Raw genomic sequence first — 27,559 nt, 5'->3', positions numbered from 1 at the left:
ATTAGGGATGGTCCGAACAGAGTTTGGTTCGGGTTCGTACGAACTCTCGGGTTCCATTGATTCTAATTAGGGATGGTCCGAACCCTCTGAGGTTTGTATGAACCCGAGCGCCAGGCATTAGATTCCCGCTGTCTGCCCGCTCCGTGCAGCAGGCGGATCCAGCGGGAGGACTGCCTGGAAAACTGGGATATAGCCACAGGCGGTATCCATACAAACCCGAACCTCGGAGGGTTCGGACCATCCCTAATTAGAATCAATGAAACCCTATCATAGAGGTGCTGGGGTTTCCTCCCACTAAGGGTGGGTCGGCCGCCTTCAGTGCTTCAGCCTGGGCCTGGTGGTACAGTCACTTTAAACTTGTTTGTGCTTTGATTTATGTGACTTGAATAAAATTGATTGTCTATTTGAGGTGCAGACCTGTTTTTTTTTCCCAGACTTCTCTCTCGTGGGTTAATATAATAGTAAAATGTAATATTCACATCAAAACATGAAAAACATTGTAGCTTTAAGTAAACTCATTTTTAGATCTTCACACCTACAGCTCCTTAAAGGGGTTGTCCGGCGATAAAAAATTATTCACAGAATAACACACATTACAAAGTTATACAACTTTGTAATGTATGTTATGTCTGTGAATGGCCCCCTTCCCCGTGTCCCACCACCCCCACCCGTGTACCCGGAAGTGTGGTGCGCTATACATTACCTGTCACGTGCCGACCACGGTCTCCGATCCTCAGCAGTGACGTCTTCTTCGGGAGGCCGGCGGATCTTCCCGAGTGCCAGCCGCCCTCTGCAGCGTCATCTGAAGCTCAGCCGCGATTGGCTGAGCATAACTGTGCTCAGCCAATCGCGGCTGATGACGCGGCCACGTCATTGGCTGAGCACAGTTATGCTCAGCCAATCGCGGCTAAGCTTCGGATGACGCTGCAGAGGGTGGCCGGCACTCGGGAAGATCCGCCGGCCTCCCGAAGAAGACGTCACTGCTGAGGATCGGAGACCGTGGACGACACGAGATGCGGTGAGTATAATGCACCACACTTCCGGGTCTAGCGTGGGTGGGGGGAAACACGGGGAAGGGGGCCATTCACAGACATAACATACATTACAAAGTTGTATAACTTTGTAATGTGTGTGTTATTCTGTGAATAATTTTTTATCGCCGGACAACCCCTTTAATAAGGACAAGATGAAAATCAGCACTAGTCATTTTCTTTGTAACATATAACTGGTAGTAATATGAATGACAGACAACCCACCAATAAAAGCAATTGTCACGTTTCTTTATTGCAGTTAAAATAACCGTAGAAAAATAATGTATATAAAAAGAATAAAAAAAAAAAAAAAAAAAAACAGAAAACCTTTGAAAAGCGTAGTTGTAACATATTATACATAGATGGGGCAGATCTGTGCATAGAAGAAATAACACCGGCCTAGTTAGGGCCTGCTTTTTAGAGCTGCCCTCCCCAGTAACACTTTCTGCTTCCTAATTTAGGACACATCGCGTGTTATCAGGTCGCTATCTCTACATGTTCACAATTCTCAAGAGTGCAAACTCAGCAAAACAGAAAAGGCCATAGACATTACTCAAGCACATGAGTTGGCATTAGAGAGGATGGTAGAAAAAAAGATTTATATATTGGACAAAAAAAAATTAAATTTCCTTTAAACTTTTTGGGCATTATTCCACTTATAATCCAAATGATTGACACTAATGAGCACAAAAACGTAACAGTGGCAACAGTACAAGGGAAATGTGACGGGACTTTATCTTCGATTTTAATATTCCTGTGCCTGTAAACGGTAATAGGCACATTGTATATTTTTTCTAAACTTTTATGAAATATGGGAAGGCTGAAAAGAAATTTTAATATGCAATAGCTACTTGTACCAGTAATATACAGTACATACCAAAACTCACCAACTATAAGCAATGAGCGCGGGAAAACAAAAATGACAGCTCAGGGCTCATTGTTTCCTGTTAATTTTTAAAAAGGTCTTGTAGCGTTCGTGTTCAGGTGCACATTAACAGAACCACAAATGGTTAAGAGGATAAACCAGGGAGCCAGGAGTTAATTTTTCTCTTTATTTACAAATATATGAAATGTATCCTGCACTGGCCATCTTAGAAGATGCATTCTTATGTGACCCCCAATAAATACATATTTCCCCACAAGCCTTATATTCGCATAAGAGCATAATAAAAAAAAAAGCATCAGACATAAAAAAATATCCAGAGCAAAACATGTCTTTAAAGCGCACCGGCCTCCATCACCTGGAAAGGTAGCCATGTGCTTATGTAAGTAATGCCCTCGGCTACAATTCGATGGCCTTTTGGTTTAATGCATAAAACGGTCACCTCCAACCGGTACAAGCTACACAATACACTTCTTGAAATATATCAAGGGCCGTGTTTAGAGGTTCTCGTTGATTGTGGAATTAAAAATAGCATCTTTGTTGGATTTCTTGGATATTTCCTCCTGTAAAGAAGTGAGGCAAATATAAATTAACTGAAATCAAGACTAAGGCTGGGTTCACACTATGTATATTTGAGGCTGTATTTGGTCCTCATGTCAGGTCCTCATAGCAACCAAAACCAGGAGTGGATTGAAAACACAGAAAGGCTCTGTTCACACAATGTTGAAATTGAGTGGATGGCCGCCATATAAGGCCCCCTTCACACGTCCGGAAAAATTTCCGGACTCAGACTTTCATTAGGCACGGACACCCTCCCGGATTTTTCCCGTTCCGGAAAATAGAACCGGATTTTTTTAGAACCGGTCCTATTTTCGTCCGGAATTCCGTCCCGGACGCCCCCATAGAAGTCTATAGGAGCGCCCGAGCTCCGGATGCTTTCCTGATGCATGTCAGGAAAGTGTCCGGATTCCGGACTCTCTACGCACCCCCCACCCGTACCCCTCTACCCCCGAACTCACCGGCCTGCACCCGGCTCCCTCGGCTGCGCTGCTCCTGGTCTGCCCCGGCTTCCGGATGGTGCCGTACCGCCGCCCCCCCCCCGCACATCAACGTCCGCACCCCCCTCCCCCGCCGGACCACATCGCCCGGCGCCTGCCGCCCGTACCACTGACAGTCCATGATGGGAGTTGTAGTTTAGCAACATGTGGCCATCCAGGTTGCAGAAGTACAACTCCCATCATGCCTTGCTGACAGGTCATGATGGGAGTCGTACTCCTGCTGCCTGTGGCCATCCAGGTTGCAGAAGTACAACTCTCATCATGCCTCTATTGGCAGGCCATGATGGGAGTTGTAGTTCTGCAGCCTGTGGCCATCCAGGTTGCAGAAGTACAATTCCCATCATGCCTTGCTGACAGGCCATGATGGGAGTTGTAGTTCTGCAGCCTGTGGCCATCCAGGTTGCAGAAGTACAATTCCCATCATGCCTTGCTGACAGGTCATGATGGGAGTTGTACTTCTGCAGCCTGTGGCCATACAGGTACACTAGGGGCTGTGTGGGTACCTGTGATTTATGTTGACCATATCAAGAACTTTTTTTTTTCTCATCAGGAAATCCTGAAGGTTTTTCCTGATGGTAAAAACGGATTAGTCAGGAAATCCTGATACTTTCCTGATGACATTTAAGGCCTCCTGATCAGGATTTCCTGACAGTAAAAACTGACACGGACGTGTGAATGGGGCCTAACAGTAAATAACTTCCATTATTTCAATACAACAGCCGTTGTTTTAAAATAACAGCAAATATTTGCCATTAAATGACGGCCATCCACTCAATTACAACATTATGTGAACAGAGCCTTTCTGTGTTTTAAATCCACTCCTTGATTTGGTCGCTATACAGCCTCAAACATACAGCCTCAAATATATGTAGTGTGAACACAGCCTAAAAGTAAAGAAGGAAAGCAAGCAACTCTATTATCAATAGAGCAAAGACCTCAATTCTCAGTATTTAACTATATAAAGCTCCAATTCATCAGCAACTAAACCCAAGATACAAGTTGATCCAATATCAGGAGATATATTTGTAAAATTGTGCTTTTAAAATTGAACAAGTAGAAGATTGGGTGACTATGGCCTGCTGTCTACTGTACCCAAAGGGTATAGTATAGGGTACACACGTACTACAACTCTGCTCAGCTCCTAAGTAACAAACTTAAGTTAGGTATTACGCCCTATTCACACATCCTGTTCCTGTCCGCAATTGCGGATCCGCAGAAAAATAGGACCAATGTATTTCAATGGACCCATACACACATCCGTGTTGTGTACTGGGCTGCAATCCGTTCCGCAAAAAAAAAAAAAAAAAAAAAAAAAAGAAGGACAGGCCCTAGTACGGACAGTAACTGACACACCCAATACAACTCTATGGGGTCCGTATTTTTTTTCCAGATGCAATACGGACTGAATTTGCGGATTGTTACTGAATGAAACTTATGAAAGCGTATTGAAAAAATATACTGACGTGTGAATAAGGCATTAGATGTAAATTAATTCTATTTGTCAACACATCCAAGTGTTTATTTTTATTTTTGGGGCATATTATTGGATTAAGTATGACCAACTTTCTGGCTTGACTGTGTCAGCATAATTTAACGGTGAATGCACCCTTAAAAATTGTTTCAATTCTGTGGCACTATAGAAAAGGTGTGTGAAGGCTTTTTTAGTGATACAACCAAGTTTCTATATTTCACATACAGCAATAGAAGTAGTTTACTTTTTTTATAAATTAATAAAATTGTTGTTAGGGAAAATGTGTTTTATTTGGAGGAAGAGAATTAAAGAAAAAAATAAATTGTATTTAACTTACTTTATAACTTTCACAAAACAGAATTTGACAAGAAATTGGATAGCTCATATAATAGACAGCATTACTTATGTACTGTATACACTGACAGGCATTCTATATGACCTTTCCATTACAGACAGACAAAGCAACACAACTCCACTCCACTCACTTGTACGGATAATGGGAGTTGCACGACAGGCAGCGCAATACGGTAATACCTGGCCGCAAAACCAGGAATTGTAGTGTAGCCATAGCTCAAGGTGAAAAACAAATTCACCTTTATGGAAACCACTTATAGACTGTGACATCTGGCAGGAGCCTTGCTTCAATAGTCTTGCTCCCATAAAACCCAGCACAGGTCACCAATGTTATACTACACTTGACCGTCAACAAATAGGTTTATGGGCAGAAACAAAGCCCCTAGCGACCACCGTAATAAAGATGATTGCTGGTCAATAACAGGTTAAACTGAATTATCAGTGGTCTGAAATATGTACATAGTATTGGACAATAAAATCATTAGGGGGAACAAGCAGCAGCAAATATCTTCCCAGTCTTTAAAGGGGTAGTCTGGCGAAATAGTTTTTCTTTCGAATCAACTGGTTTCAGAAAGTTATACAGATTTGTAATGTCAAGTCTTCCACTACGTATCAGCTGCTGTATGTCCTGCAGAAAGTGGTGTATTCTTTCCAGTCTGAGACAGTGCTCTCTGCTGCCACCTGCAACAATGACAGGAACTGCCCACAGCAGTAGCAAATCCCCACAGAAAACAGTTTCTGACATGGAAAGAGGTGGCAGCAGACAGCACTGTGTCTGACTAGAAAGAATACAAATCTATATAACTTTCTGACACCATTTGATTTAAAAAATTTTTAGTCATAAGAGTACCCCTTTAAGATCTGGACAGCTCAGATTCCCTAGAAGGATTCCCAATATACCATAGCTTGCAGCATGCCTGGACTCTTACACAATGGAACATCCCAATACAAAATGCAGTGAAACCGCCCTCCTGTAGATGCTTTAGAAGATGAAAACCTAGGAAGCTGGCATTGACTAGCAAGTAACTATAGATAAAAGCATGCATTTACCTTAAACTCTGAATAGCTGCCAGGCTGGCCGGAAAATGCCACTGCTTGTTTGTTACTGTCCTGCAATGGAGTTCTCACAGGGGTATCTCTAGTTTTCAAAGGAGTCTGCAAAGCAAACTACATGATTACACTGGCTCAAAGACTTTACCATCGCTGAGTGCAAAGGGCTAGTACATAATACTCAATTTACAGGAAACTATTATATCACCATGTGAATGGCACAAAACAGTGTATGGAAGGCGACAAATGACAGTGACTGCTGGGCAACATTTATACTCTACACTGAAACAGTGAGCTGGGAGATAATCCTATAATACCAACATAGCAGATACACAGAACGGTTAGTTTTTTTCTTCCTCTTAGAGATTCCCACAATGTGTATTGACAAAGGACTCAAATTCCCAGAAAATTAAATGGTACACAATGATCATCAGTGCACAACTTAAAAAGGTACACTTCAGTCAGAAGTCCCATGCATTAAAGAGAATCGGTCAGCTCCTGGGCCCTACCTGAGGTGCTGACAGTGTGCTGTAGCTGGCAGTCCCCTAGTGAGCGTGGTAACTTTGGGTAATTTGTCCGTGCAGTGGATTATGCACAATTTTACTTCTCCTACTGTAATGAAGGGTCAAATGAGTTGTTTGTGCCCAATTCTGGCACACCTCACCACTCCTTCCTTCTCCCTCTTCTTTATGAATAATCAATGCTGCCCGGCCTCCAGCTCACTCAGCTGTCAGTCAGTGTCTCTAATTGCAGATCAGTCCTCCTATGTCTGAAAGAAACGCACTCATCTATAGTTGCATTTCTAACTCCAAATGTGTTGGAGCTGTGGTCTAGGGGTAACCACCAGCAGCATATCCTTTTCAGGGTTCAAATCCCCTGATGGAAATGAAATAAAACGTCTTTTTTTTCTCTCTCGCATTATTGAATCATTTTAATGTTCACACACAGTATTTTTGCATAGTATCTTGGTCAGTATTTTACAAAAAGGATATGCTCATGCACTGTTGAAATTGAGTGGATGGCAAATGGCAAATTACGGGCAGAATAAAAAAAAAAGGAAAAAAAAAAAAAAAAAAAAAAAGGCCATTTTTTTAAAAAACGGCAATTAATTCCCATTTAATGGTGGTCATCCACTCTATTTTAACAGGGATTTTAACCAAAGAATGACCTGCAGGTCTCTAAACAGGTGACTTACACCTAGATCAGAGCTCCAACACTTTTGGATCCAGTATCATTCACCCCTATGATAGCACATACTCGCAGCGGGATACTCGCAGCTGTGAATATGTGCTTTAACCCCCCCCCCCCCCCCCCGCTGTCTGCGGCCTCGCCACCGCATCTCCCATCCCCATCAGCCCATCCCCGGCCGCATCCAGCAGTCCGCATCCCCCATCCCCGGCCGCAGAGAAGATACAGTACCTGCTCGGCAGCACCGCTGCAGTGAGGCTGCCGGCTCCGGTCCCGCTCAGATCAGGGCCGGGAGCCTCACTGCAGCCGCGCCGCCGAGCAGGTAATGTATGCTCTCGGCAGCGGGCTGCAGGATGCCGGCGGGGGCGGGCTGCAGGATGCAGCCGGGGATGGGCGGATGCGGTGGCGGGGGTGCGGACAGTGGGGGGTTAAAGCGAATATTCACAGCGGTATGTAAATCCCGCTGCGAGTATGTGCTATCATAGGGGTGAATGATACTGGATCCGCAGCTGATCTCACAGAGATGAGGGAGGAGTGCTAACGAGTGCCAGAGTGTGGCACAAACAACTCCTGTTTGAATCTTCATTACAGTAGGAGACCTGACATTGTGCATAATACACTGCATGGACAAATTACCAAAAGGCACCATGCTCATTATGGTCCTGCCAACTACAGCACACTGTCAGCACCTTAGGTAGGGCCTGGTTGCTGACAGATTCTCTTTAAAAAGATGTTATCCAGTATTAGAAAAAGTACAGCTACTTGTGTGAGGTATTACAATTCAGCTCTATTGACTTCAATGGAACTGAGCTGCAAACCCCAAACAGAGGACTGGAAAGGTGCTGTTTCTGGAAGAAAGCTACTCTGTTTTTCTGTGACTACATTCACAATTCTCAGTTCTATGATTGCTCAGTGAAGCACAGACACTGAATCCCTGTACTGGAGTGTCTCCCCACACGACATAATGTAGATCGTGCTGTGTGGGGGAAACACTCCTGTACAGGGATTCCCCCTCAGGGGTTCACTGAGCGAATCCAGCTTAAGCCTGGATAACATCTGTTTGTGGGAAAGTTGGGTGGCAACAAATGGATGTAATTGTTCTATGTAGTTACTATGGGATCGTCACTTTTGTAGAGTTCTGAACAAAAGTCTTCATAGTTCTGTTTTCATACTCCTCCTCCTGTTATTCTACAATTGGGTCAATTACTGGTTCAGCTGGGTGACAAATAATGGTTGTCACTCAGCTTCCCCCCTCCCCCTCAAAAAAATCCAAGCTAAGAAATTAAATGGAAGAAAAAAAAAAAAAAAGCCATGCTGAGGAAACATCAATGGGAGAATAAAACATTAAGGGCTTCCTGAATGTGCCATTTAAAAAAAAAATGTGAAAAGTTTCTTTACTATACAACAGTAAATAAATAAAAGACAAAGAAAACTGCTTTAGAAGGAAAATGAGTGGGGACATGTCCTAAGATGGTTTGGTGGTCTGCATCCCTTTTAATGTAGCCTGGATGAAATGAACAGTGAATCCACATTCACTACACATGCTGCATATGGATTTTAAATGCCCATGTATGCACCATGAATATGCAACAAAAGAGCCCATGGAGCCTCATTTAAGAAACACAGCTAGCCGGATATCCCTCCATGATCTGTTTCTCTTATGGCTCTACTAGACATTGCTCCCACCTAGCCAGACTCCTGCTCCACACTGATGAGGGGCAACACCCTGAAACAGCTGTCTGTGTATGGATACTTGGCCTTTGTTTTTCCCTGATTACATTGATTAATAGGGCCACTTAAACCAGCAGCCGGCAGTGTTATCTTTGGCTAGTCTCCCTGAGATCAGTGATCTGTTTCTCTTATGTATGCACCATGAGATTGCCCTAGGCTGTATCCACGATTTCCAGGACTCCCTAGGGCCGCATCCAACGGTATTCAAATGCCGAATGGCAGGAATCGCGCATGCTTGAGCTGAGCTTATGTCTAAGTCATATGTCCAAAACCTTTTTATTGGGATGGTACCGTTCAGTTAATATTTGTATAGCACATTAGATTCTGCAGCATTATCCAGTCTTGTGTGAATATAAATTAAAAAAGGGGAACACTAGAACCACACACATTTCTACCTGTAATTACTGTGTCTGAATTCAGTGCCTTTCTGAACATGCCAACTGCCAGGTTTTCCCTGGCTTCCTGCTTTCGTCTTTGCACACAGAATGTACCTACTCTGATCACCGCTACAACACACAGAAGGGTGTTTAGAAGCTATGAGTTGTACATTGGTCAGATGCACAGGAAGCCAACAATGAAAAACTTCTGCAGACTGATTGTATCGATTGGTTTAAATAAAGAAGATTTATTGGTCCTATCATGAGTTATAAACAGTTAGTTTTTTTCAAGACTTTAAAGAGACACTGTTGCAAATAGGGGCTGTGATAACAAGCATTTATACAATATACTCTTTTTTTTCTTTTTTAATCACTGTTCTACATATGGCCACTAGGTGTCTACCTTCACTGTGCATGTGTACAGCTGCTGCGCGTCCACATTCAGTAGCACAGGCTCCTGGGGGTGCTCGCAGTGTATGGTCAGCTCTCCTGTCACACAGCACCAAAACCTCTGTAACCACACACTAACTGAACTGTTGCATAACAGAGCACTGTCTCCTGGTAAGCATATATAGCTAATATTATAATTAGCAAAAGTTAATAATTAGCCTTAAAGCCCAAGTTATTTGCCCTTTGTTGATATACAACCCACATAACAGGTGTCTTTCCTTGTGTGAGTGCACAATGGACTGGGTGTTTTCAAATATCGGCACGGGGGAGCATGGACCACAGTTTGGCGCTATATGATTTAAACATAGAAAATTAAAAAAAAAAAACAAAAAAAAAAAAAAAACATATTGTTAAACTGCATGTGACCGAAAAAGAAAAATTGTGACAGATACGCTTTAATGTTTAGGATTAGTATGGTAACATTTGTGGTGCATTACATTTGTATTCCCTCATATTGGCTCAACTTGTATGTTAGGTTCTTACACTTACAGTGACGTACATAAATTTACCATAGGACATGATACTGTCCCCAGTACTCTCCACTTTATCTATAATCAGATTGAAGATCTGTAAATGATGCCTGTGGTACTAGCATATCCTGCATCTTGACTGTCAGGGACAGAAACAAGACTAAAAAGGCAAACATCTGTAAAACATCCAATGTATAAAAAAGGTAAAAATGTTTTCCGTACCTTAATTGTGGGGAGTGGTACTTTTCCTGTTGTCTGGTTTCCACTGGAATGTGTTATATTGGTGCGAGACATTGTTGAATTTGTTGTTCCATTTAGCTGCAAATAGTCATGCAAAGAAACATACTGAAATAATAGTAACTACACAATCATTCTTCTCAAGTGATGAAGACAGACAATTGCTAGGGAATCTTATGACATCTGTAATGACTAGAGATGCATGAACCTGGAGCATGTCCGGATTCACCTGAACCAGGGCATGCGGCATTTGAATACCATAGGCTGCCTGGAAGACATTGACCCAGCCATAGACCATATCCATGTTTTCCCAGATTCCCTAGGGCTGAATCCAACTCCTTCAGCCAATGGTAATGAAATACCAAATGATCAGACCCTAGCATGCTCCAGTTGTGCTCGTCTCTACTGTTCACTGTTATATCCTACTTTTTGGATGCCCAATAGGACAATGCTGTAGGTTTATTAATGACTTTAATAAAAAAAAAGTGCATAAAATACATGTGAGCATTTGTAGTTTACATGAGATTCACTCCCTGGGCTATATATCCACTAAATATGCCCGGGCTCCAGCATTGTGTCCATCAGCATGGAATGCAATATAACTCACCCATATGAAAGGCCTGGAGCTTGAATTCAATAAAGTGATAAAAGATCAAGTTTTATGTTCTGCCAAAAGGAAATATTTCCCGTCATTAAACAGCCAATGTGATAGCAGACATTACCATGTTGTACTTGCCTTTCTATTTTTACTATTTGGTGTACCCTGTGAACATAGTCCTGCTGGCCTCTTGATCGGTGTTTTAAATGGAGTGGGATCTTCTTTTTTTTGACTCTGTAAGAAACAGGTCATAAGTGGTTGCAATGTACAGATGGCTGGTAAAAACATGAAGAAAAGTATTAGTAGAGATGAGTGCAACTCGAGCATGGCTGAGTTGAATTGTTCAGCATTGAATACCGGTGGCTGACAGCTGGATGCCGTCCTAGAGAGTCCTGGAAAATATGAATACAGCCATAGGACATATCTAGGTTTTCGAGGACTCCCTAGGGCTGCATCCAACAGTAATCAATGCCGAGCAATTCGGCTTGGGCATGCTCGAGTTGTGCTCATCTCTACCTGGCAGACAATGTACAGAAACTTACCCGATCTTGTTTCTCCCGCTCCTTCTGCTGCTTCAGCATCTCCCACTGACTTGCAACATAATCCATAAATTTACCGCCTTTAATTAAAAGTGGACAACCTTGCTCAGCCTCCCACAAGTCTATCCGGGACTTCAGCTCCTCCTCTAGCTAACCATACAAACCAACAAAGAGGATTTTATTACTTACAGTCTTTTAGGAGTAATAACATGTGTGTGGCAGGTGTCGTTACCTTAGATAGTAACTTTTGAAGTTTTGCACGTTCTTTCTCCTCCTTAAGCAATGTTCCTCCACGGTTTGAGAATCTGTTGGGGTCTAAAGCCTTTTTCTAAAAAGAAATAATGCATATGATGTTTAAGAGAGTGGTTTGCAAAAAGTTGTGTTAATGTGTTTGGTATTGAAACAGATTACACCAATAAATGTTCCCCTGCTAAGCCAATCAGTGCGTTGTCCCGCCGCAGCCAGTACATGAGAACCAACCCTAAAAAGGTATTCCGGTCAGATAAAATACATGTTATATCATCCTTCCTTTTGAAAACTAATAATTTGTCCCATACGTGTTATCTATTCAGTCTCCTTCCCCCAGCTCTAAGCTGCTTCTTTCCGCAGAAGATAAAGAAAACTGTGTGTGAACTGCTCTTTCCGCCTCCTCCTCCCTCCCTGGCTGGCTACTTCTGCTCTTTGTGATGCCAGGTGGGTGAATCACAGTGAGGTCACCAGCAACTTGACCTCAGATTAACCCTACCAGCATTACAAAGTGCAGGTACAGCTGTCACAGAAACGAGGGGAAGAGTGGAGACCGAGTAAACTCCGTTTTCTGTGTCTTAAGCCGAAAGCAGCAGCAGTTTAGACCTGAGAGAAGGAGAAGAGGGGGGGGGGGGGGTTATTTCAAAAACAGAGCCACAACTGTCCACAAATCATAGTGTAGTGTGGAAATGAAAGAAGAGAAAAAAAAAAAAAAAGCAGAGGAAAGACATTACCTCTAGTATTACAAACTGGGTCCAGCTGGCTTCCCACTTTGCCACCGCATCCAGAATTAACTGGCATTTTTCATACAGCATTTTCATTTTGACAACCTCTTCATCATGCTGACTTAAAAGATATTCTGAAAAGTCATCTACAATACAAAAAAAAAAAAAAAGTAAATGTAGGTTAGCTTATCAAAACTCTCACATAACAGGAAATACATCAGCCCAAACTGACCTACTGTATAAATCAAGCTTTCAAATAAAAATGTAAGGATTTTTGCAAATTTTCCCCCAAGTTAGCATTTTTAATATTTACCTTTTAAAGTCAATTTGTCAGTTCCCTATGTGGCACGGTGGTATAGACCCCAGCAGGGCATAGGAAGATAAAGACTGTACCTGCACCTCTCCAATAGTTTTAAGGGGTATTCTGGGACGCCACCAATGCCAAGAATGGACACAATTATGCCTGTGAGGCCACTGCGCCCTGCTCATTGTTTTCTATGGGGCCGCCGAACATGTAAGAGTTTAAAGGGGTAGTGCGGCGCTAAGAAATTATTCACAAAATAACACACATTACAAAGTTATACAACTGGTCCCCTTCCTCATGTTCCCCGCCCCCCACGCCTGTGGACCCGGAAGTGTAGTGCATTATATATACCTGATTCGTGTCGACCCCCGTCCGCATTTCTTCTGACAGTGATGTAATCTTCGGGAGGCTGGCCGACCCGCTCTTGCCGTCCCCCCTCTGCCGCATCATAACTGTGCTCAGCCGCGATTGGCTGAGCACAGTTATGCTCAGCCAATTGTGGCTGAGCACAGTTATGAGAGGGGGGGGGGGGCGGCATGAGGGACGGCAGGAGCGGGTCGGCCGGCCTCCCGAAGATTACATCACTGTCAGAAGAAATGCGGACGGGGGTCGACACAAATCAGGTATGTATAATGCACTACACTTCCGGGTCCACAGGCGGGGGTCGGGGAACACTGGGAAGGGGGCCATTCACATACATTACTAAGTTGTATAACTTTGTAATGTGTGTTATTTTGTGAATAATTTCTTAGCGCCGCACTACCCCTTTAATACTCAAAACTTCAGGTCCATTTTCAAGATGGAACTGACAACACATTCTCTTTAAAATAATTCTGAAATCTTGCAATTTTCAGTCTGCCACTTAGCTTATTAAGCTAACACTTTGATAGGTGATGGTCAAATCTCACATTCCACCGCACAATCCTCTGCACGTCAAAGAACATGCCTACAAAGCTCTCCCATAGAAGTAAATGAATCAATATTGTTCCCTATGGATTATATGGCTGCTATAAAGCCTCTCACTAAATGCTGTTACAAAGAAACTAACAGCACATATATGCATATATACTTGCGGCAGGTAATGGGTTACTTGTTAAAGAGACTGTCAGTAGGTTTATGCTGTCCTATCTCAGGGTAGCATAAATTTGTGACAGAGAAGCTGAACCGAATGATGTATCACTCTAATTGTTCTATGCAGCTTATTCAGTGATATCCTCCTAAATAACATGGACAATAAATAGTCCTCTCCATTATGTGTATGCTTAGTAGTCCTGGATATTCATGAGCACAAGGAAAAATTCCTATCATCAGCTGCTGATTGGCAGTTATCTATTGATGCGGTGTATAGACATGAAACATGAAAACAAATAATCCGAAAATAGAAACTGATTAAACAAAAAAACAGAACATGCTACATAGTATGGCTCTAATAAGGGAAAAAATTGTTTCTTTTTAAAAAAAAAAACAGTGACAGTAATTTACCGCTATAATACGGGGCAAATTCTTTTCTTTGCTCAAGGGAGTAGAAACATTTATCCCAGTAGGAGTTTAGTTCTTGTCTTATATTTAGGATCACTTGCTTCAGATTTGCCCTCTTCAGCTCATCCAGCCGTGCTAGCTCACTTTCCCACTAAAATAAGACAATTACATTAGGCTTCTCATAGTATTCTCAATTGTCCATTACTATAAAGCTCAGCAAGTCTGAACACATCCATTAATGTCATGGATGCCACGTTGATGCTTTGAGCAATATAAGTATATAGCTTAAATCTGCAGCATATCAAAGGGGTATTCCACTCAAACATAACTTTTTATATGTTGCTGCCCATGGTGAGACTAAAAATTCATTCCATACTTGTTATTATCTATTCAGTCTCCTTTCCTCAGTTTTGAGCTGCTGCTTTCTGCTAAAGACACAAAAAAACGGTGTGTCAGCTTTTCTGTCCGTCTCCCCCGCGTTCCCCCTTCCTTCAAAGATGGCTGATGTAAACAAGTCTCTGTCAGGCTGTATCTGCAACTCTGTAGCTGCTTGGTAAGGTTGGGCAGGTTAATCTGAGGTCAAGTTGTGTCTTCAGCAGAAAGCAGCAGGACAGAAATGGTGGAAGGACACCAAATAGATAACAAGTATGGAATGGTTAGTGTCCCCATGGGCAGCAACATATGAAAAGCTATGTTTTGGAATACCTGTTTAAGTACTTGTGAAGTTACCCTAAAAAGTGAAATTCATCTGACTGCAAATATCATGCTGGTGAAGTCAATGATTTTAGACCTCCAATTCAAGGGAAACCATACAATAAAACCTACCATTCTTAGTTCTTCAGAAATGGAACTCCCAGAAACCTTTTGACAAGCTTCTCTCTCCTCCTGTGCAATCTGCAGCAGATCCCACAAGGAATGAACCTTCTCTTTAACTGTCTTCAATGTGGACAGGAGGTCTTCCCTTTTTATTTCAAGCTGGAATACAAAGCCCACAGTAATGTAATAAACCTTAGATGAACAAAAGTATACAGTGATACAATAGAGTTATAAATTAGATATCTATGGCTTCTGATCTTCAAAGCCTTTCATTTTAACCCCTTAAGGGCTGAAGCAATTTTCATGTTTTTCTTTCGTTTTTCCCTCCTCGTGTTTAAAAGGTCATAGCGCTTGCACATTTTCCACCTACAGACCCATGAGCCCTTATCTTTTGTGACACCAATTATACTTTGCCATTAGACTTCATTTTTATGCTGCAAAACCAGAAAAAAAAATATTTTTGCTGTGAAATTGGAAAAAAAAAAAAAAAAAAAAAAAGTACAATCCTTAGTTTGAGGGCGTGTTTACACCGTTCGCTCTACGGTAAAACTGACATGTTATCTATTTTCCTAGAGTGACCACGATTACAAAGATATGTAACTAGCATGATTTGATGGCTTTTAAAAAATTAAAACATTTTAAAAAAAACTAAATGTAATTAAAATGGCTCTATTCCTCTCCTTATAACACTTTTATTGTTTGGTCTACTGGCCTGAGGTATAATTTTTTTGCGCCATGATCTGTTCCTTCTTACGGTACCTTGTTTGCGTATTTGCAACCTTTTTGATCACTTTTTATAAAAAAAATTTCTGGATTTGATGTGAACAAAAATGCGCAATTTTGCACGTTGGCGGGTTTTTACGCTTACAACGTTTACGTTTTAAAAATAGATATGTTAATTTTTTTAATTTATTATTTTATTTATAAAATGGGAAAGGGGGGTGATTAAAACTTATTAGGGGATTTTTTTTTTATAAATTTTTTTTCACACATTAATTACTGTATTTTCCGGCGTATAAGATGAATTTTCTAATTCCGAAAAATCTTATTAGAAGTCAGGGGTCGTCTTATACGCCGGGTATGGTCGCTTCATACAGTGGGGGGGGATCTCAAAAATGGCCGCATCCCCACCATATGGGGCATCCACTATAAAAAAAAAAAAAAATAATAACAGTTTTATTTTTATAAATTTTTTTTAACTCACCTGGGGCCCATTCCCAGCCTCAGTGCGCCTTCTGTCCAGTTGCTGGAGCAGGCAGTGACGTACACTGACTGCGCTGGGGATCCCGGAAGCTCACCTGAGCTGCCGAGTGTCTCATTGGAGAAGCTTGGAGACGCTCGGCTGAGCTTTGAAAGAATGACAAGCTTCGGAAGTACCGGAAGCTCTCCTGGCAGCCGAGCTTCTCTGATGAGAAGCTCAGCTGCTCGGGTGAGCTTTGGGGATCCCCGATGCACCCTGGCTGCACAGAGTGCTCGCGCCGGAAGCCCTCTCTGTTTACCCTTATATATTCTTCCTGCGTCATTTAGAGGTTAAGCAGATCCGATATCCATATATGTTACCCCAAAAGAGGTACATTACAAATATGGTATTTATAACTAATTGGAGAGCTTTAAGAATACAGTGAACCTGCCTGTCCATACACTGACTTCCTCCAGCTTCTCCTCTCCCTTTCTGATCTGCGAGTGCATGAGCGACGTCACTCGTGCACTACAGCGCCAGGGGAGAGAGTGGGCCCAAGACATAATGCTGCCTGCAGCCACAAGAGTGATTGGCACGGTAGGGAGCCAATGGCTCCTCACTCTGGCATTCACAGCACTGCATTTAACTGTGTGCACTTCTCATCAAAGTGCATACAATTAAAGGATAAAGTGCAGCACTCAGCGGTACATGCCCAGATGCCTAGCAATGTATCTAGACTTGTCGTCCCTTCTGCAATGAAAAAGCATCTGCACACAGAGGGGAGAGTGAATGACAGATAGGTGAGCAGGGAGAAGGAGGGAAATATCTAGGCTCCAGAGATGTGAAATGCGTTGAAAAATCACCAGACAGGAGCCAAAAAGGTAGCCCTAGCTGTATGTAACTTTTTTATAAGTTTGTAACTTATTTAAAAGTTTGTTATACATGTATGAGCTATAAAGTTTTAGAATACAGATCACCACTGAAGAGACAACAGCTCCTGAGCTATTAAGTGATCGCCTCCATTATTACTACAAAGTGTGAAATACAGTGTGCTGACCAATGCTACACAACTGAAGCAATTAACCTTGTTTAGAAATGGATAACACCAATAAAATGACAACTAAACACAAACCTGTGCTTTAAGAACTGTAAGGGCTTTGATATTTTCAGGTGTAAGGAAGAAAGCCTCTTCATCCTCACAAATCGCATCTTGCTCTAGAGAGTTCTCAGGCTGACGCCCTATTTCATCCAAGCACTGGCGAATTTCGGTTCTGAGCGTGGAAAAGACCTGAAGGCGTTTTCTCTGAGGACAAGAGAACAAAATTTGGTTAAAAAAAATATACAAATTGAAGTGCACCCATAAGGAATATAGGAGTTTGTGTGTTTGCGGTGGGAAACTGTCATGTTTACACAGTTTGCAAAAGAGGTGGCCATGGTGAGCATCAGTAGAAGCTGATACACAAACTTCCCCATGACTATTTATTGCCCACAGTCACATCGCAGGAGACTGTCTACTGTTCCTTGGCCCTTCTTGGTCTTAGCCTTATTAGTTACCTTTTCTTCTGTCTGAACTTTGATGTGCTCCTTGAGTTCTTCTATCTGTGTATGACTGGGGATGCATCCAGATGGAATATAATATGGGGTAACACAAAGATCAGAACAAAGCTCTTGATCTTTTTGCTGTAATATCCTTAATTCTTCCAGTCTTTCATTCTTCATTTTGGAAAGAAGTTCTAATCTCAATCTCAAATCCCTCTCAATCTGAAGAATAGTCAAAGTTTCATCCACCTGCAAAATTACACAAGTAAAAAGAGTCACCTAAGAGAGTGTTATGCCATGCATTAAAGCGTACCTCTCATTAGAAAAACAGAGACAAATGTTTTGATAGGTCGGGGGTCAGAGTTCAGAATGCGACTGATCAAGAGAACAAGCCTGCACACACCATGTTCTCTCCTGGCTATGTTATGTGACCTGGACGGACCACCAATGCAAGACTATGGGGCCATCCAGGTCAGACTGACACAGAGCAGGGAAGGGAACACACGGCAGTGCAGTCATCACCCTGCTGGGTTTTCCGATTAAAACTTTTTATATGTCTCACACCTCCTTTGCCATTTTTTCCACAGTGCTCTCAGCTGCCACCTCTGTCCATGCCAATTCTTTGACATTATATTGAGACACTGAGGCAGGCGGGATTCCAAGCGGAGTCTGCGGCAGAGGTTTCACTTGGGATTGACACCTGTTTTACTCAGTGTGATCAGGCCCTTATACACATGCAGGCTCCTCCTTTCCATAAATTCTCTATCCGATCACAGTACAACAAATCACATGCTCCTCTCTGCTAGACTACAACTTAAAGGGTACCTATAATTTAAACCAACTTCTGATATGTCATAGCAACATGTCAAAGGTTTGTATCGGTTGAGGTCCGGGTGCTAAGATCCCCTCAATTGTTAGAATGAAGGGGCAGATGTGTGGGGCAGCACTTGCTCTGCCTCTTCATCTCTGTCCCACTGCTAAAGTAGCAGTCATCGAAATTATAATGGAGCCATATCGAGCTTCTGGTACAGCGATTACCAGAAGTTCCATAGGGCTCCATTATAATTCTGTTGACTGCTACTTTAGCATTGAGACAGAGATGAAGAGGCAGAGCGTGCTCCACGCATCGGCCCCTTCATTCTAACAATTGGCGGGGGTCTCAGCACTCAGACCAATACAAACTTGCCTCTTACTGTAGGAGAAGTGGAACACATGTCAGAGGGTCTCCAATCCCAAGTGGAGACCTTTACACATTACAGAAAGACTTGGTCTGACTTCATCCAGTAGTGAACATAAGGTGAATCTTTATTTAAGCAACCTACATAGTGGCAACATTTCGACCAAAATGGGTCTTGATAAAGACCCAAATGAGTCAAGACGTTGCCACTATGTTGCTTGAATAAAGATGACACTGTAAAAGCAATCTGTCACTAGGTTTCTGCTGCCTTAAATGAGGCCAGCATAAACTAATGACAGAAATGCTGAACAGATGGATGTGTTACTTACATCATTATATTCAGCCATTCTCTTAATATGCAGGAGACTGGTATTTGTGCCGCACCCGTTCCCCTGCCCTCCAGCTGCTGATTCACTTGACTGATCAGCAGCTGGTGGACAAATTGCTATTGCTCATGAATACCCAGGACTCCTAAGCACACACATAATTGAGAGGACTACTTATTGTCGATGTTATTTAGGAGGATCTCTCTAAAGCAGCTGCACAGAACAATGTAAGTGACATTATTCTGCTCAGATTCTCTGTCATTAGTTTATGCTACCTTTAGACAGGCCAGCATAAACCTACTGACAGAGTCTCTAACATTGCTTACCTTATATTCCTCAACAGATAATTCATAGCAGAGAGCTTTCAACTCCTTTCGGCAGTAGAGAATACTTTTTTCAATTCTGTCTTTCATTTCCCTTTCTTCATGTATCATTCGGTTAAACAATTCCTACAAAATGTAAAGAAAGTTAAAGAAAACACAAGGAATTGTATGCAACAATAATATAGGAAAGGAAGTGTATTATAAGACTCTGAATATAAGGGCGAGGACGAGGGCAGCCCCGATGTATCAACCCATCTACCCCATATAGATTCAAGTTTACGTGGGCAGTTTCTTTTCAGATAAATGCTCCTCTCCAATCTTCCATGTTCATCCTATGTCTGAATTCTAGTAGTGTAGGTGGTGCAGATTGTATCCATCTTGCTGCAGTGGTCTTCCCGGCCTGATAAAGAACACATTATACCCCTAGTAAGGTATAATCATCCATTTGCAGACTAGCAGCCCCTGCATACAAATGTTATTGAGGACAGGCGTGGGCATGGGATCTAACCCTGTGGGCCGGAGTGGAAAAACTTACATAGAGCAGCTCTTATATTGATAGACTCAACCAGACCTTATACTACATGGTAAGTCAATCCTTATATATGGGTACCAATACCTCAATTCCCCTAGCAATAATGGATTGTTGCACATAAAAGAAGCTAGATCCACTAAGATCAGCTGATCACCCTACCAGAAGGGGTTGTCTTTTATGTATTTCAATGCAAGGCAGCAAATTCCCCTATTCACCTCAATGTGCTTTTTCACTTCTTCAATCCTCCGCAGACGCATCTCTTCTTTGATACCTAGTGCATCCCAAATGTCCATAAGACTTGCTAAGGCTTGATTTGTGCTGGAGATGACCGAGGAAGCCAAGACCTCACTATATTATGGAAGAAAAGAAATATTTTAAGACCAAAACTAAACACAGCCAGCATAAAAATTATTGGATTTACAATACTCACTGCGCTGCTGTGTCAGTACAGTACCGTAAAGATTTTAACTGATCATAATGATACATGATGCTGGTGCACATTCACAGAACGTGTGAATGCAGCTTTAGGGTACAGGACTTTGTCAGCTATAAGCCGTATTAAAAGGCAGGATAATAAGGGGGAAGCAAGTGCTGATCTGTCAGTGCAGCACTCGCTTCCCCCTGGTTCCCTGCTCACTGCCTGTGCCAATACATGCACAGAGAGTGAGTGGGGGGCAGCGGGAGGGGCTGCTCAAACAATCCTTAGATCGCTTGGGCTGCCCACTAAAGTCAGCAGTAGTCTGCTACTGCTCCTATTACACAGTGCGATGCATTGCAGACCGTTGCCGCAGACATTGTGATCTTTCAGCATGTTGTAAGACCACGATCAGCCAACATGTATCATGTCATATAGTAGTTTCGGCTGGCACCATGCAGAAATAATAAGTGGTGCAAGCCGTACCAATCCAAAATTCTCATGTGCTAACCCAAAAGAAAGGATTGAGAAAAACTGGACTGCACCTCACTGGTAATAACTATCAAAACAGCCCAAAATCATTCCGTGAAATAGGATGTTATTAGAGATGAGCGAACCGGGCTCGAGTCGATCCGAACCCGAACGTTCGGTATTTGATTAGCTGTGGCTGCAGAACTTGGATAAAGCTCTAAGGTTGTCTGGAAAACATGGATACAGCCAATGACTATATCCATGATTTCCACATAGCCTTAGGGCTTTATCCAAGTTCAGCAGCCACCGCTAATCAAATGCCGAAAGTTCGGGTTCGGATTGACTCGAGCATGCTCCAGGTTCGCTCATCTCTAGACGTTATCTGTCAGTCCCATAGAAGACTCAGGCCCTTGTTTTCATTATCATGTTTACTTTCCTGGGGAAAGAGCTGAAGTAACTAGGCATGTAACTATGCAATGACTGGGACAAATTGAGAAGAAAGAAAATAGGGGGAAATGAATATATACTGTGAAAAACAAAATTATCTGGTTTTGCCCACAGCAACCAATCACACCTTAGGTTTACAATGAAAGCTTATTCCCCCAGTCACTCAGATCAAATATGTTCCCTGTGAGTCACTGGATGTCACTGCACTGTTATCACTTACATAAGGTCTACAGTAGGATAAGGACTATATGGCCACTGGATGAGGATTGTTCCATGAGGCTGGTGCATAGCTAATGTGGTACAGACATTTAAGGAGGGGTCTAAAAGTGATCCAGGAAACTATAGGCCTGTTAAGCCCCTATTCCACAGGGTGACTATGAGGAGCAAACGAGCGCTATTAGCGCTCATTTACTTCTCATTCCCCGCTCGCTGCTGCCGCTATTGCAGCCGCTGCTCCTACTCCACGGAGCGCGGCAGCAGATTGCTGCTATCAGTCGTTTGTTTTTCAACATGCTTGAAAGACAAATGACGCAACGGTCAGCTGACATGAACGATGTCGGCTGATCATTGCCTTCTATTCCACGGGACGATTATCGGGCCTTTAGTCTAACACAGGGATGTCAAACTCAGGCCCCCCAGCTGTTGCAAAACTACAAGTCCCATCATGCCTGGACAGCCAAAGCTTTAGCTGTGCAGGCATGATGGGAATTGTAGTTTTAAAACAGCTGGAGGGCCCGAGTTTGACACGTCTGGTCTAACATCTATAGTAGGTAAATTATTTGAAGGTTTTGAAAGAGATGCTATACTGGAGTATCTTAATGAAAATTATCTTATAACGCAGCACCAGCATGCATGAGGGATCGGTCCTGACAGACTAATCTGATCAGATTCTTTAAGGAGGTCAGTTATACACTGGACTTGGGGGAGGCTGTGGACATTGTGTATCTGGACTATTTAAAGGCATTTGATACTGTGTCGCATGTAAGGTTGGTGTATAAAATGAGGATGCTGGGACTAGGGGAAAATATATGTAAATGGCTAAGTAACTGGCTGAGTGATAGAAAACAAAAGGACGTCATCGATGGGACATGCTTAGATTGGGTCTAAGTTACTAGTGAGCTACTACAGGGGTCAGTGTTGGGTCCACTTTTTAATATATTTATTAATGAACTTGTAGAGGGGCTACAGAGTAGAATCACCAGAAAATCAGAAAAGAACCTGGGGGAACATACAGTACAGAGATTTTTCTAGTGATCTTTCTACTCCTAGGCCTGTAACCATGACAAGAGGGCATCCTCTACGTCTAGAGGAAAGAAGGGTTCACCATCAGCACAGACGCAGATTCTTTACTGTAGGAGCAGTATGAGACTATGGACCTCTCAGACACATGGTTGGTTCATTAAATACATTGAAGGGAGGCCTGGATGCTTTTCTTGAAAAATATTACATTACAAGTTATGGACATTGATTACATGTAATAGGGTGGTAATCCAGGGATTTATTCCGATTGCCATTGGAGTTGGAAGGGAATTTTCTCCCTGTGATGGGGCAATTGTCATCTGCCTAAGAGTTTTTGCCTTCAGCACAGTAGGGTTTCTGTAGAACTTGATGGACTTTGATGGATTACATATTAACTATGTAATATCTGTACGTTTTTGCATGTATTCATTTGGCACTTTTGTACTCACAGCTTTATGTCAGGTATACAGTTTTAAAGGGCTTGTTCCTGAACGGCAGCTTATATCCTATCTGCCTCTCTAATAAATTGTATGTATTTCGAGTCTCTTATTATGTGTCAGGTTGTTTTTTTTTACTGACAGATTTACACTTTTTGTTTCCGTTTAATGTTTATGTTAAAGAGTAAAAATATATAAATAAAATGTATTTAATAAGACGGTAAAATCATATGAATTTATTAGTTTAGTGTTCCTCATGAATATATTTTATGTTCTATCAACCTAAGCCTTGGGTTGTATCCATGTTTTCCAGGACTCCCTAGGGTGGCATCCAACTTCTGCAGCCGCAGCGAATGAAACACTGAGCATTCAGCTTCAGATAACAGTGCCGAACCCTTTGACAGATCTGCTGAACACTAGTTATAATCACAATGCTTTGGGGGCCACGCATCAAAGACTCTGTTCACTATACCTAACAAGCAGCATTTATTGGAGCCTCTTCTAACCAGTACAATAGGTAGCGGATTGTCACTGTGCGGAGCAGAGGCGCCTGGTGCTGACTCTTCTTCGCTGCTATATAGCTGATGCCGGTGGGCATTCAGGAGGGGATGTGTATTACTGGAGTCATCAAGACTGCAGGGAGTCCCAGGGGTATACAGCAAGAAAATGCCAGCTCAGCACCTGTACAAGCCACTCCGCATGAGCCCCCACTCCAACTGCCTGTACGGAAACCGTAAAAGATCACCTGGGCTCAGCGATAGGGCCCTATTACACGGGATGTTTATCGTGCAAAAAATCATTATATTGTTCGAATTTAAACGATAATCGTTCTGTGTAATTGCAGGCAACGATTGGAAAATTGTTCGTATGTCGTTGATTTAGATCTGAACCTAAAATTATCGCTGTAATTCCACATTCGTGTGCTCAAGGTACGCATTTTTTTCACTAATCGTTCAGTGTAATTGCACATTGTTCATTGTTTTTCTGGGATCAGAAGGAATAAACAGTCATAGTAACAATCACAATAACGTTCGTAGTAATGATCATAACAAACGATTATTGTTCTGTGTAATATGGTGAACGATTTCAGGTTAATGAGCAACAATCTCATTTGCGATTGTTTATCTTTATGGTGCGTTTACACAGAAACATAATCTGGAATTATCTGCAGAAGATTTGAAGCCAAAACCAGGAACAGACTATAAACAGAAATCAGGTCATAAAGGAAAGCCTGAGATTTCTCCTCTTTTCAAATCCACTCCTGGCTTTGGCTTCAAATCTTTGGCAGATAACCTGTCAGATAATCTCTCTGCGTAAACGCACCATTAGTAGTTAATCGTTAAAGATCGCTCTGTGTAATAGGAAACATACAGTGCACGAAAATTCTTTATTTAGTGGTCCATAAGATCAACACTGAGAGACAGAAGGCTCAGTGTTTAACACTTAAGCCTTTCCGGTACGTTCTTACCCTTAATCATGGCTATTAGCTGCTTATGTGCATTTAAATAGCAGAAGGAGAACCTCCCAAAGGCGTGACAACATCATACAAACAAAAGCGCATGTTAATAACAAACAGTTAAAAAAAACAAATCGCATACACAACAATACAAACAAAATGACAACAAATGTACACGATAGAGGACATTAGTGGCAGGTACATGCAAATCTAGATAAAGTCCCAGGGGCATCCTGTGCACAGGAGGTCAGTGTTCTTGGTTGGGGCGCCCATTTTAATACCACCACGTGTGAAAACAGACAAAGTCATATGGCACAAAGCGATTTTTCAACAATAAACGATTTCTCGTTGATAAATCGTTGTCTGCTAACACACAAAAGATTATCGTTCAATTACGAAAGATCTAATGATTTTTCAAATGATAATCGTCCAGTGTACTATCGGGTGGCAGTGGCCAATACTAAACCCTCATAGAGGGGGCAGCACATACAGTATGATGTATATAGAAGCCAGCAGAGGTGGGCAGGATACCAAGCTGTCATATAGTGCCATTTATTTGTGATGGGCTGCACATAATACAAGGCTATACAGTGATATAACACAGGGCTATACAGTGATATAACACAAGGCTATACAGTGATATAACACAAGGCTATACAGTGATATAACACAAGGCTATACAGTGATATAACACAAGGCTATACAGTGATATAACACAGGGCTATATAGTGATATAACAAAGCTGCAGTAATATAACACAAGGCTATACAGTGATATAACACAAGGCTATACAGTGATATAACACAAGGCTATACAGTGATATAACACAAGGCTATACAGTGATATAACACAAGGCTATACAGTGATATAACACAAGGCTATACAGTGATATAACACAAGGCTATATAGTGACATAACACAGGGCTATATAGTGACATAACACAGGGCTATACAGTGATATAACACAAGGCTATACAGTGATATAACACAAGGCTATATAGTGATATAACACAAGGCTATACAGTGATATAACACAAGGCTATATAGTGATATAACACAAGGCTATACAGTGATATAACACAAGGCTATACAGTGATATAACACAAGGCTATATAGTGATATAACAAAGCTGCAGTAATATAACACAAGGCTATACAGTAACTTCTGCCTCCAGCATGATGCAAGACACTACAGCAACAGAGGGGAGGAATGTAACCTGCCCGCAGCAGTATGAGGAGCCATCTCATGTAATGCTATGTGTGCCTGTAGCCGCCCTCACCTCTTCCTCGCGTAACGCGACATGCTCGGCTTCCGTTGTGCCTGTTTCGTGTCCCGGGGCAGCACGGAGAAGCGGCGCCAGAGGCCGTACGGGGCACCGTGATATTTCAAACTTCGCTCCAACGTCTGCGCGAAGACTCTGATTGGTGCAGCGAAGGAAGAGGCGGCGTCTTGTATTTGGATGCAACGAAGTTGAGACGTGAAGTGATGCGCGCATGCGCCTGAGAGGGGCTGTCACGTGACAGAGGACGGTTGGCGCTGCAATGCGTGTGTTTCCTGTGTGGTAGACGGCACGCTGGGACTTCCAGTTCTACAGAGATGATATCGCGTCTCCTCACTGCTAGAGCTGGAAGAAAGATGGCGCATAGAATTCTCTTTTTGTTATATGTTATCATATAGTGTTGTTGACAGTGTATGGAGGTGCCCAGGCTGCAGGGTTCTCCCTGGAAGCAATGAGACGTGTGAGAAAGAGCCTCACATATGGGGAAACACTGTGACGTCATACGTCAGTGATACATGTCACACCGATAAAATCTTGTTAGGAAGCCAGGATCTATATTATATACTTACTGTATGGCGCTCATACACACTAAGCAGTATATAGTATGGGGCTCATACACACTAGGCAGTATATAGTATGGGGCTCATACACACTAGGCAGTATATAGTATGGGGCTCATACACACTAGGCAGTATATTGTATGGGGCTCATACACACTAAGCAGTATATTATATGGGGCTCATACACACTAGGCAGTATATTATATGGGGCTCATACACACTAAGCAGTATATTGTATGGGGCTCATACACACTAGGCAGTATATTGTATGGGGCTCATACACACTAAGCAGTATATTGTATGGGCTCATACACACTAAGCAGTATATTCTATGGGGCTTATACACACTAGGCAGTATATTGTATGGGGCTCATACACACTAAGCAGTATATTGTATGGGGTTCATACACACTAGGCAGTATATTGTATGGGGCTCATACACATTAGGCAGTATATTGTATGGGGCTCATACACACTAAGCAGTATATTGTATGGGGCTCATACACACTAAGCAGTATATTGTATGGGGCTCATACACATTAGGCAGTATATTGTATGGGGCTCATACACACTAGGCAGTATATTGTATGGGGGTCATACACACTAAGCAGTATATTGTATGGGCTCATACACACTAAGCAGTATATTGTATGGGCTCATACACACTAAGTATATTCTATGGGGCTTATACACACTAGGCAGTATATTGTATGGGGCTCATACACACTAAGCAGTATATTGTATGGGGGTCATACACACTAAGCAGTATATTGTATGGGGCTCATACACACTAGGCAGTATATTGTATGGGGCTTATACACACTAGGCAGTATATTGTATGGGGCTCATACACACTAAGCAGTATATTGTATGGGGCTCATACACACTAAGCAGTATATTGTATGGGGCTCATACACACTAAGCAGTATATTGTATGGGGCTCATACACACTAGGCAGTATATTGTATGGGGCTCATACACACTAGGCAGTATATTGTATGGGGCTCATACACACTAGGCAGTATATTGTATGGGGCTCATACACACTAAGCAGTATATTGTATGGAGCTCATACACACTAAGCAGTATATTGTATGGGGGTCATACACACTAAGCAGTATATTATAGGGGGCTCATACACACTAAGCAGTATATTGTATGGGGCTCATAC

General features: G+C 42.3%; 2 protein-coding genes across 6 annotated transcripts in view; one reads left to right on the top strand and one right to left on the bottom strand.

Annotated features, from left to right (window-relative positions):
• Positions 1 to 1,275: 1,275 nt before the first annotated feature.
• Positions 1,276 to 26,227, bottom strand: LOC138797631 (protein regulator of cytokinesis 1-like). 3 transcript variants are annotated; one of them, XM_069978037.1, is made up of 14 exons: positions 25,829 to 26,226; positions 20,300 to 20,432; positions 19,556 to 19,678; positions 17,742 to 17,975; positions 17,320 to 17,490; positions 15,017 to 15,166; positions 14,195 to 14,342; positions 12,418 to 12,554; positions 11,670 to 11,765; positions 11,441 to 11,587; positions 11,037 to 11,132; positions 10,286 to 10,381; positions 5,848 to 5,964; positions 1,276 to 2,477 (listed from the first exon to the last, which is right to left on the bottom strand). In XM_069978037.1, the coding sequence occupies exons 1-14, from the start codon at positions 25,849 to 25,851 to the stop codon at positions 2,412 to 2,414; spliced, it is 1,737 nt and encodes a 578-aa protein (XP_069834138.1). In that variant the 5' UTR covers positions 25,852 to 26,226; the 3' UTR covers positions 1,276 to 2,411. The 3 variants fall into 3 exon arrangements, with proteins under 3 accessions (XP_069834138.1, XP_069834139.1, XP_069834140.1); XM_069978038.1 differs by having other exon boundaries at positions 5,848 to 5,952; positions 25,829 to 26,220; XM_069978039.1 differs by lacking the exon at positions 5,848 to 5,964 and having other exon boundaries at positions 25,829 to 26,227.
• The window catches only part of IDUA (alpha-L-iduronidase), a 95,577-nt gene continuing 94,073 nt past the window's right edge, over positions 26,056 to 27,559 (top strand). For 2 of the 3 annotated variants that reach the window (XM_069978035.1, XM_069978033.1), the window contains exon 1: positions 26,130 to 26,288. The gene's annotated coding sequence lies outside the window, so the exon portion shown is untranslated. Of the gene's footprint in view, positions 26,095 to 26,129; positions 26,289 to 27,559 lie in introns of those variants that run through there. The other variant, XM_069978034.1, reaches the window with a different exon arrangement.

The sequence above is a fragment of the Dendropsophus ebraccatus genome, chromosome 7 (assembly GCF_027789765.1).
Source record: "Dendropsophus ebraccatus isolate aDenEbr1 chromosome 7, aDenEbr1.pat, whole genome shotgun sequence".
NCBI classification, from domain to species: Eukaryota; Metazoa; Chordata; class Amphibia; order Anura; family Hylidae; genus Dendropsophus; species Dendropsophus ebraccatus.
Note: the sequence above shows the minus strand (reverse complement) of the source record. Positions and strands in the feature narration are given on the sequence as shown.